The sequence below is a fragment of the Pollachius pollachius genome (genome assembly GCF_949987615.1).
Source record: "Pollachius pollachius genome assembly, chromosome: 10".
Taxonomy (NCBI): Eukaryota; Metazoa; Chordata; class Actinopteri; order Gadiformes; family Gadidae; genus Pollachius; species Pollachius pollachius.
In genome coordinates, this window is record NC_136943.1 from 13,858,818 (window position 1) to 13,871,170 (window position 12,353).

At 40.5% G+C, this 12,353-nt stretch overlaps 1 protein-coding gene across 1 annotated transcript; it reads right to left on the bottom strand.

Moving 5' to 3' along the window:
* Positions 1 to 2,919: 2,919 nt before the first annotated feature.
* On the bottom strand, positions 2,920 to 11,835 carry slc25a48 (solute carrier family 25 member 48; the record flags this gene model as incomplete). Its single annotated transcript, XM_079744569.1, has 7 exons — positions 11,744 to 11,835; positions 11,007 to 11,050; positions 10,626 to 10,697; positions 8,627 to 8,879; positions 7,484 to 7,771; positions 4,434 to 4,567; positions 2,920 to 3,033 (listed from the first exon to the last, which is right to left on the bottom strand). Exons 1-7 carry the CDS (start codon positions 11,787 to 11,789, stop codon positions 2,920 to 2,922), a joined length of 951 nt encoding a protein of 316 aa, XP_079600695.1. The 5' UTR covers positions 11,790 to 11,835.
* Between the last annotated feature and the right edge of the window lie 518 nt (positions 11,836 to 12,353).

The following is a 12,353-nucleotide window of genomic DNA, read 5'->3' on the forward strand; positions in this document are numbered from 1 at the left end:
CCTGTTTCTAAATAACATTTACCTTACATTTACTGTGTGTTTCCTAGACAAAATTGTCCAAGCTTAATAGTTCTACACAAATAAACTGCCCAAGAATCGGATCTGTCTTTCAATTTAGGCCTTTTCTTATAGTACAGCTATAGGATGGCCTTTGAGACCCTCTCTCAACAGGACACGTGTCAGGGCTTCAGAGCATGTGGGCTGCCTCTGTGAAGGGCTGAATACCTCCTCTCTAACATCAGCATTCGTCTGTGATCCTACTCAGCTGGCTCATGGCTGTCTTCTTTAACTCATCGCCGTCTTCTTTTAATCATCGCTGTTGCATGAGATTGTGTGGAGAACTTACCGTGGGTTGTGTTGGGTTTAGTATTCATTGTTTTTGTATTTTGTTTATATATTTTAATCATTTAATTTTGAAGGCGGAGAATGGTTAGCTGTGTAGATTAGAATTATATGATCTGATCTATTGTTTTTTTTAAGGGGTGTTGTATTTAGGCAATCGGTTAAAAGGGGGAAAACAATACTTACAAATGATTTAGGAGAATTAAAAAGGGAAACAAAGTCGACTTTTCTGGTGCTTCTTATGTTGACAGTTAATTTTTTCCCTATCCACAACAGTTTATGTTGCCTTATTGATAATAAGTGTCAGAAAAGACTATCTAGATGACTATATATTGGCTGTTGATGTTTAAAATAGGTTGCAACAGAGGGTTTAGAAACGACTGATTATCAAGCCAGGTTCTGTTGCCACGGAATCAGAAATATCCCATCATACCGGGAAATAAACTATGAACTACGGATTGCAATTCAAAACCTTTAAAATAAAAGTAAACATTAAGTTATTGTGCCTACGCACTACACCTACACAAATTGTATTGTGTTTGAGGCGTTTGATTCATTTACCTCTGGTTTACTTGTTAAACATGACTTTGTATGATGCCTTGATGCAATGGGAATCACTAAGATAAGGAGATAGGGATTTCCACTTGTAGAAAAATCAACTTCAGCGCTTAGGGACTTAACTTCTCAGATGACTTAAATCTTTCCATTTCATTTAAGATTTATCATTTTAACTGGAAATGAAGGGATTTAGGGACTTAAACAACACCGCAAATTACTTTTTGCCTTTTTACCAAATCTAAAGATCACGTTTACGTTGAAAGTTTCACAAAATGTAAGGAAAGAGATTTCTTTTTTGAATTCAGGGTACAAATAATTTCAGGGTGCAGAAGTTGGCAATGCAAATTATGAGGTCTGCAAATGTTTCCCTTTTCTGCATGTGACGTATTGTGTTGATCCTATCACTGTAGAGTTGTCTCATCAACGTAACTGAATCATATTTTTTTGGATAATGAATGCATTAACAAATAAAAAAAATAAAAAAAGTGTTTATCAAATTCTGTTGTCAGAGCTATTATTAGAATGTCTTGATCATCCATTATATTGATATGCAAGGATTTACGGCAGTAAACAATATCTTAAGTTACATTAAACTACAGTCACAGCGTCACCTCTGTTGAGAAATTGGGTACGCTCAATCGAGCAGAACGGCTCTCAATCTATTCATGAATTTTTAAACAACTAAAGAACAACTAACTGCTAGTGTTCTTGGTCTTGAATATATCAAGCATGACATGTGAAAGTAATTCATATATAACATACAGGAGTGCAAACGTCAGCTCATTCATTGTCTGCGCAGTAATTAAAAAGTGATGCGAATGCCACCAAGTGGTCCTTGCAGGACATTGCATCACAGTATATATATATATGTATATAAATAAATAAATATATAAACATGTACTCCATGCTTACCAAGCGAACCAATCACAGTGCATACGGTTTTTCACAGCAGATGAAAAACACAGTGAGTCTATCATCTGGCTCCATTTCGGGTGATAAGCCTTATCTTCTGACGAGGTAACGCACCCCCACCCTTCTTTCTACTAACCGGTCATCCGACCAGAGGCCTCAAAATAAACATCACGTGTTGGCTTTTTCTAAACAAGCCCCTTTATCTTTATGATGCAGAGGTCGAATGTGCATTGTGAAAAAATGCACAACTTTTCAAAGAAGCAGGAGTTGAACTTGAAAACTTTATTTACAATAAAACAACCATCTCTCTTTCCGCATGGAATGACAAGCTACTTAAATATTTACAGCAGATAAAATACTTAAAAAATAAAGTGTCTTTACAATTCTGTGAGAAAAATGAGTTTCATTCTAAAATTAAAAACCATCCCTTCAAGAAAAGCATATTTGCAATATTTACAGATTAAATAGTTTTATAGATATAATTTAATTTATTTGATTATGAAATGTCAGAAGTCAAGCCTTTATCGATTACGATGATTAATAGCTGTACTAAATTTGCACTTCGTATTTTGGGTAAATGTAATCAAATTAATATGAATTGTTTCTAACGAATTGATTATCGCAATAAATTGCTTATGCAGTGTAGAAAAATCAAGAAAACAATATTGATACTACATTAAATTGGTTGATCATAAAAACATGAGCACTACACTAAATTGTGTTTTTAAACAAATGCCTTTTTGAATAAAAATGATATACCTTAAAAGTGGGGAAAATAAACTACTTAAATCCTTAATATAAGGAACAGATGCAGGTCCATGCGGTAACATGGTAAGAACATACATCTCCCAGTAGGAGGCTTTTGTGTTTTTCTCAGTCCGTGGGACACAACCGTTGAGAATCACACGTGATTTAGGTCATTTTTGATGGCAGGTCCTTGGTTTTGACCAAAAGTGAACGTATTCCTCTCGGATAAAAAAGTCACATCCGTTCTATTGTTCTAGAATTCTCCAAACATCATTCTAGAAATCTCAAAGGACTGATTTATAACTTTCACAGATCATTTTCGTAACCCAGAGATCATTCCAGAAGTCTCAAGAGATGTTGCTAGTGCCTTCGGAAGCTGCGGAAGAATTTGAGGGAGAGTTCGTAAGTCAGGAACATTGTGGCGCTCATGGGAAAACCCCTGATGGCGTTGACTGAAGCGCCGCGGAAAAACACCTGCAGAGAGAGGAAACACAAACACACGGTTTAACACAGCGAGACCAGACCCGTGAGGCAGTATGAACCCGCTCCACTCAGTTATTCAAATAAAGTATTTTCTTTCTGTACAGTATTTTGGTTCACTTTACATAATTGTATATATTTTTTTCTAGGCCTGTTATTCTGTTATTACATATGCATGAGATTGTCATTGTGTCATTGTGTTTCAAAGCAGTTTGTTTCCAATGAATATGTCCTTTAATAAACCCCCCACTGCAGTTCCGAGTAACCCTGTATGACCACCACAGAAGTGACCTTCCCTCTGGGAAAAGAGGCCGACCAGGCCAGCTATTGATCCTTTGTTCCAGCCCACACTGTCCCACTTAGTCTGCCAGCACACAGTAGGCTAACCCTCCACGACCTCCAGGCCAGACCTCCATGGTCAGACGCACACACACATATGCACATAAAAGTGCAAATTTATATTTCTGTTTTGCACTTTAGTGTTGTGAGAGACAGATTTACGTTCTCGAATTATGAAAGTACGATCTTATATTATGATCAAACTAACATAACATACTACTGCAACATGCGTTTTTGTGTGTGTGTGTGTGTGTGTTTGTGTGTGCGTGTTTTTCGGCTGAGCAAGCACGTTTACAGAACTGTACTGACTGTTCACATGACAATCGCTTACTACGCATACGTATGTGTATGTATATTTGTACATAATTGGATTAGTGGATTTTCTGTAGAAATATTAATGTGTTTTATACTATCCTTCCTTATATATGTTGCTTTATACATGCATAGATACTTTTATTTTTGGTCTAGTATTTTATGAATATAAAAATTGAGCCCTTAAAAAGTCATTGGACTTGTCATCAGGACTATGGAGGCATGTGTGTACACAGTGAACATATGGAGTCATGATATGGAGGAGATACGACCTCAGAAACGTGCACATGATAAACAGAGCTGTCCTTGAAACTGAATTCTAAGAAGAGAAGAGCCAACCAGCCCCGCCTGCTGCCTTAACCGGACCTCTGTGACACCCTCTCTTGTGGACTTTACTTTAAGTTTCATTTCCTATGCACATTCAAAAATATATAGCATATATATATATATATATATATATATATATATATATAGCATGTATATATATATATATATAATATATGTAGTAGTGCTTCTGTATACGTTTGTATAGCATTCAAACCCTAGAGCCCAATTCAATCCAATTAACACCAAATGACCAAAAACTCTTGTTTTTTCCAGTGTAATCATTGACGACATCAAAGGTTTTTGCAACATGGCCCATGGTGCAACACAACATAGTGAGGCTCATGGGTGGCCTACGCGCCAGGCTGCAGCTATCGGGGCTGTAACCCAGAGCCTTGGGGACGCTGCATGGCTCTCACCTTGAGGCCCTCTGTGTGGTAGCTCTGGGTGATGCAGTGGAGGATGCCTGTGTACTTCCTGTGCAGCTGAGCGTCCGCCTGCATGCGACTCTTCACCACGTCCGCCGGGGTCGCAGTCACCCACGAGATCGAACCTGCGGGTCAAGAGCGGCAAAACGTTGAGTCCTGGGGGCCAGTCCGAGGTCTGCGCGTCAGTTTGGTTTTATTTGTATAACTCTTATTCACAGTGAAAGTCTCAAAGGTCTTCACAGGTCCCACATTATACAACTATTTACCTCAACCATAAACCCTCTAAAGGGTACAAAGGAGAAATTCACCATATCAAGAGGGAATGAACCCTTGAGAAGGTACACAGAAGGATTATAATGGTAGCATAAAACCACCAAACAAAGATTAAAGCACAATTTGGTGCTCTCTTACGTGGTACAGGTTAAATTCACTGTGAGATTGACGGATGCTTTGAAGGTAAGGGATTAAGTGGCTGAATTGCCCCCTCTTACCATAGGCTTAACGCTAACATTTAACATGCCGTTTCGACATCCCCCAGTCTGACAGTGCAGGAGATAAACAGTCTTTTTGCGGCAGGCAGAAATGCTCTCATATTACATGCCTTAGAGCACCAGTATCCAACTTGGGGGTCGGGACCCGGCACGAGGTCGCGGCTCATGTGGAACTGGGTCACGAAGAAAGAATATATATATATATATATAAAATATTTTTATTGCTGCCCTTGAAAAGTAGCTTGTTCAAAACCAAATCTTTGACTAAGTGATCTTGTTCAGGTGGTTTAACAAAACAAAACATTTCTGCACGTGAACGACTTCATGGCCGTCTACGCTCAGCGCTCGTGAATGTTGCAGAAAATATGCAACAGCGAGCCCTGGTGACACACTTTATGACGGGTAACAGAATACGAGATAATACCGGTCCACGGAAATATTGTCTGACACTAATATTGTCTAGTACTGTGGCGTAGAAAAAGGTTGGGGACTTTAGAGCACAAGATTGACCAATGAAAGCTCCCCTGGCTGCATCTAGGCACCATTCTTCCATAACTTTACAAGGTCAATTTAAAAAAATGCCAGACTTCATGCACATTCTTGGATGTCATATGCCAACTTTTTATCCAACAGATCCCAGCAATAGAGATATACTAGCTCAATAATAATCCATACGCAAATATCATACTAGTTATTCTCATTAATTTATGCCAGCACCGTCACACTGTGTTCGTAGACCAGATGTTTGAATACTGCATATGGTAAAAGCTAACTGAACACAGCATTTGGATTGTCTTCCCCAAAACATAAATAAACCCCCCTCTATGAGGGAACTGATCAAGGCAATGCTTTGTTCTTATGAAAACAATCATTCGCTAAACCTTACAGCTGTTGTCACCATGGTTGCAGAGGGTCAGACACATGTCCACAGAATCACACTCGCAGAGAAATGGGGTCAAAGGGACGTGGCATCACAACATCGAGATGACGAACGGGAAGAACGGGAGAGCAACTTTGTTTTTGCCGTTTCATTATCCCTTCCTTCACTTGCCGTCATATCTTTGAACTGCCTTCCTTTCAAGAGGAGTTGTCATGTTAAGCTGACTTGACTCAAGAAGGCATTAAAATAATCGATCACCTAGCTTAAGGTGTAGCATCAGCAAAAAGTAAGCTTTATCTTTCTGTTTCATTTTCTTTTTGTCCAGTTGCACACACCAACGAGTACAGTTGCACACACCAACAAATCAACAAATCATTTCCTACTATCTGGGTTTCTCTTCCCAGAATCTAAAGCACTCAGTAAACAGTAAGGCTAGCTGTCCCAGCCGTTCCCCCGTTGACATACTGACATACTACACAGCAGCAGCTGCAGGGCCCGCCCCCGGCTCTGGTGTTACTCTGGCACATGAGGAGATCTGGTTCACGGCAGGGGGCTGACGTGGAGCGCCACCCAGAGACAGACAGCCCCACGCTACCGGGCTGAGAACCAAAAACTGTCTGTCTCTCAACAGAACCCTGGTCTGACCCACTCTGGTGAGACCCCACTCTACTCAGACCCACTCTGGTCGGAATCACTCTGATGACACCCAATCTGGTGTGTTATGAGTGCCTATTGATCAAGAACAAGCGGTCCCAATTACCTATCCATCCCTCCTTGAGTTTCATTTGATTCTGTGTACAAACAGATTTGATTGTTTAATCCTCATAGCAATGTATCTTTCTATCCATCGATGCACCGATCCACACCCCTTGATGATGTGTTGTAAGAAATTTTCAAAAAATTCTAGTACAGGTTTTGGTTTGGTTTTGTGTTACTTGCTAAATAGCTAGAAAACACTTTTTTAAACTCTTGTTTGAAGTCCGTAAAACGGCAGACTAACAGACCCGTGTCTGATGTGCAAGAAACATAAACCAGGGGTATGCTTTGTTCTGATTAAAACCACACTATCGTGCGAGCTTGGAACTAGGCCTCGGAATTTGGCTGGACTATCTGGAGTGCAACGCTAAAGTGGAGAGGAGGAGAAGAGAAGATACATTGTTTTTTTACTGTTCTGAAAAAAACTGTTATATAAAGAGATAAAGTAACTAATAAGATAACTGTATATACATATAGTGTATACAATTATGAAGGTGTGACCAAAAGTAACTAATACCTCTGGTTTGAAAAGGTGACTGACAATAAGGTGGAAATATGGAAGTATATTGCTATGTAACCTTTAAAACTGCTGCCGGAGCCAGACCTCATTTGATCGGTAGATAAAGAGAAAGCAAAAGAGACATAGCTAGATAGATAGAGAAAAATAGATGTTGTTTGATTTGATTTGGCTTATAACCCTGAAAACAGGGCGCTTATTTTGAGTTGAATAACCATGAGTTGTTTCTGCTTGACGCAGAAAGTTTTTTGTAGTTGTTGCAGTGGGCTATTTAATTGCAGACAGACTGCAATTTAAAAAATCGGCACAGCCTTATGCTCAATAACAATTTTCAGAAACAACCCAGAAATGGCTGATGCTATCAAAGCAACCCATAGCGCCGTCTGGCCCGTTTCACCTGCGAGACCCCCTGCCAGGCAGATGGAGGCCGGATGGGCGCTGGACCGGCCGTCGGGGCTCAGCAGGCCGCAGAGGACGGTGTAGGGGATGAAGTAGAGCGTGTAGCCCGGGACGTCCCTCAGCACCATGGCCCCGGCCCCCCGGTACAGCCCCTGGAGGCCCTCGCTCTGCAGGATGCTGCTCACACAGTGGATGGGCCCCCGGTAGAGGCGCTGGTCGGCCACGCCCACCGACCCGAGCTGGATGTTCCCGCCCCCGGCTGCGTTCCCCGCCAACTGGAGGTTTGCTGGACAAAGGGAGAAGGAAGGAAGGGAAAACGTCATGTTTTGTTTTTGTGAAACAGATACAGTACCTCACAAGAGGGCTTGACAGTTGTAATGTCAAGTCTGTCTATTCTGATGTCGCTAAGCTTATGTTTATTTGTTTAGAATTATTATTTTTGTGTTTTGATGTATACACACACACACACGCGCACACACACAAATGAACACATTTAAGGGAATGAATAAAGATGAAACAAGAAACTGTAAAAATGGAGTGCATTTTTTTTGACTAAACAAAAAAATAAAAAAGCATGAAGCTACTAAATGTTTATAATAATTACATATGCTCATTGTTCTAAGGACCTATAAATGAAGGTATGAATTTGGTCAGATGTGTATAAAGATAGTTAAAGGTGAAACATTAGCATTGCTTAAGCATCCCTGTTGCTAGAGTGTATCACTGTCCACAGGTATCAAACCGCATTGAACATGTAGAAACTACAAACTGTTATAAATTGGTTGGATAGAGGTATGTCCTGGACTGGACCACATGAAAGGTTGAATTTCTCCTACATGGCTGTTTTCAGTTTAGTGCCTTGATACATACAATCCATAATCTACCACTTGTAGATTTACCTCTGTTCTTAAAATGGACACCACATAAAGAATATAATGAATAATTGTATAGATAGGTTCACTGCAAACAAACCTTTCCTTTTTTGCAGTTTGACAAGCTTAGGTTAAGGGACAACACATAGAGAAGACAAAGAGCAAGGGGAAAAGAAAGAGGTAGTGACACACACATAGGGACAGACAGATGGATTGACACACACAGACATACAGAGACCGATGGACACACACACACACGCACCACACACCTTCGAGGACGGACTGGGTCTGCATCTGCAGGCGGATCTTGACCAGGTCGACGGGCGCTCCCAGGCCTACCGACATCAGACCGGTGAGGGCGCTGGCCACCGTCAGGTCTAGCATGCCACAGGGCTGCAACTCGTTGCCATAGCGATACTTGCTGATTAGCCGCTGGGTGTTGCTGAAGAAGCCAAACACCAACGAGTTGTAGACCGTGACGCTGGCTAGCGGGAATGACATGCCCTTAAAGAATCCTGTCACCTGGAAGAAACACAGGAGACTAGCTGGTTAGGACTAGTCACTAACTAACTAACTTAAAACATGCCCTTAAAGAATCCTGTCACCTGGAAGAAACACAGGAGACTAGCTGGTTAGTACTAGTCACTAACTAACTAACTTAAAACATTCCCTTAAAGAATCCTGTCACCTGGAAGAAACAAAGGAGACTAGCTGGTTAGGACTAGTCGCTAACTAACTAACTTAAAACATGCCCTTAAAGAATCCTGTCACCTGGGAGAAACACAGGAGACTAGCTGGTTAGGACTAATCACTAACTAACTAACTTAAAACATGCCCTTAAAGAATCCTGTCACCTGGGAGAAACACAGGAGACTAGCTGGTTAAGACTAATCACTAACTAACTAACTTAAAACATGCCCGTAAAGAATCCTGTCACCTGGGAGAAACACAGGAGACTAGCTGGTTAGGACTAGTCACTAACTAACTAACTTAAAACATGCCCGTAAAGAATCCTGTCACCTGGGAGAAACACTGGAGACTAGCTGGTTAGGACTAATCACTAACTAACTAACTTAAAACATGCCCTTAAAGAATCCTGTCACCTGGGAGAAACACAGGAGACTAGCTGGTTAGGACTAATCACTAACTAACTAACTTAAAACATGCCCGTAAAGAATCCTGTCACCTAGGAGAAACACAGGAGACTAGCTGGTTAGGACTAATCACTAACTAACTAACTTAAAACATGGCCGTAAAGAATCCTGTCACCTGGGAGAAACACAGGAGACTAGCTGGTTAGGACTAATCACTAGCTAACTAACTTAAAACATGGCCGTAAAGAATCCTGTCACCTGGGAGAAACACAGGAGACTAGCTGGTTAGGACTAATCACTAACTAACTAACTAAAAACATGGCCGTAAAGAATCCTGTCACCTGGGAGAAACACAGGAGACTAGCTGGTTAGGACTAATCACTAACTAACTAACTTAAAACATGGCCGTAAAGAATCCTGACACCTGGAAGAAACACAGGAGACTAGCTGGTTAGGACTAATCACTACCTAACTAACTTAAAACATGCCCTTAAAGAATCCTGACACCTGGAAGAAACACAGGAGACTAGCTGGTAAGGACTAATCACTAACTAACTAACTTAAAACATGCCCTTAAAGAATCCTGTCACCTGGGAGAAACACAGGAGACTAGCTGGTTAGGACTATTCGCTAACTAACTAACAAACTAAAGGCATTCCCTTAATGAATCCTGACACCTGGAAGAACAAGTAGATAAGACACAAGGAGAAGAACAAGTAGATAACATAAGATAGTTAGGACTAACTAGTGGTAATTAGGTATCAGGATTATGGAACTTGTAAACCAGAAGGAAACATGGTTTGACACCTCATAGCTCAGATTTCATGTTTTGTATGAAATCCTGTGTGTGTGTGTGTGTGTGTGTGTGTGTGTGTGTGTGTGTGTGTGTGTGTGTGTGTGTGTGTGTGTGTGTGTGTGTGTGTGTGTGTGTGTGTGTGTGTGCTGTCCTTGTGCATTACAACTGCCACAATCCTACCCCAAACAAATATTGGGTGTAAAACATTGGAGTGCGCAATGCACAGATTAAGAAAGAAAAGGCTGAAGAAAACACTACAAATAATAATGCAACAGACAGCGAAAGACAGGTAGGCGAGAAAAAAGAGAGCGAGAGACAGACGGACCAACAAGCTGACTGAAAGGCAGACAACCCGGGAGGAAGTATTTTGCTTCTTACGGTCTCCTTCCTGTAGATGGTGAGGACACAGTGGAGTGTGTTCCGGTAGCTGTTCCCAGCTTGGAGGCGTGTCTGGCGGGAAACCATAATTAACCAGTGTCAGAATCCTTAAAACGATACTTATCTACAGGATAAATATAACTATGTGTTTATGGATGTATGATGCCACTACGTTTTCAGTTTGAGCACAATAAAAAAAAAAAATGAAAAGTAATGTGATTTATAGGTGATTTAAAAACAAAAAAGTTACACGTTAACGACAATTTTTTAAAATGCTGACCTATAACAACAATTCACATTGTGTTCTCTTGTGGATTGACACAAATGGATCGACATTTGTGTTTCCTAGCGGTTGGCCTAAGTGAAAGAGCTTCTTCATACCTTAACCGTGTCCAGTGGGTGTCCCACGACCACACTGGAGGCCCCTGGAACCAAGCCAGAGAGTTACATTTCACCCCATACACACCACTGCTATTTAAAGACATTCAGATTAAGTATGTAGGGTTAGGGTTGGTGTCTGTTGTTTAAATTCTCTTATCCCACACAACTTGCAAATTGTGTTCGTTAGACTGAAACGTGACGAAACACAAATGTTTCTTTAAGCCATCAGTGCCAGGCCTCCATGGAGCAAGGAAACAATATATCACTTGCCACAGATTCTTAAAAGTGTGTAAAACTACGCCTCCTTGAGGACACCATCCGCACTTGTCTATACATTCAGCGTTCAGAATATAGAACGTCAACATACTGAAACTCTGTGACCCCCTTTACACCTCAATATCAAAAATCATCCATGACAGATCCTTTAGCAGAATATTGGATACGCGTAGTTTAATTAGCCAATATGTATATATGATTCTGGTTTTGGAGGGGTTGGTCAATGTAATGTTACCCCCTATTTCTATATAAGGATAAGGACAGTGCACGCGCGAAAATCACTTTTAAAAAAATCAACATTTATTTGAAGAACACCTGACATAAATCAAGATATATATTTTTTCCAATTAGCATGTAAACTCAAATTCTATCAGTTAGTTATATTTGGTTACGTTGTGTAACACATGGCCATAACAACAAGGCGTCACACGGGGTTTGAGAGGCTCTGTTGGTTGACTCACCCCCAATCCATCCTGCGATGAAGTCGTCTAAATGAAAACAACTCATTTGTTGGTTTGCTGTGGCCAATTCAATTGGTCAGACTCAAAATGCTGCTGAACTTAACGGCAAAGTTCGATCAAGCGAAGAGTTGCGCTCTCTGAGAATGTCTTCAACCAAACGCCAGTTGTTGGCACATATACACTAACTTTCAAAGCAAGGGAACTTATAGTTTAACTAAATAGGGAGGATGATGGGTGGGGGGAGCTAATTCAATGCCATTGGTGAGGCAACCGAAAAGTAGCCTCCGGGTTATTCTGACCAATCAGAGAGGCGTACTGGTGTAAGGCTCTTTGATGGCCAATCGGTGTTGAGGGATCTGAAACGATACAGAGCTACCTCTCTGTATGGTAATGAGCCATGAGGCCTTGAAAATAATGTCAATACAAGAGAAAAAAATTAAAAAATATAAATTGTAAAAAAATAAAATAAAATAAAACATTTTAATGTTAATTATGATTTAAATCATTTCACTTTTACAAATGTAGACTTGCTAAGTTTTAATTTCTACTTTATCGTAGGTTTTTCAGCTATTGAAATGTATATTTTCAAGCCATTTCACATGTGTGCTGC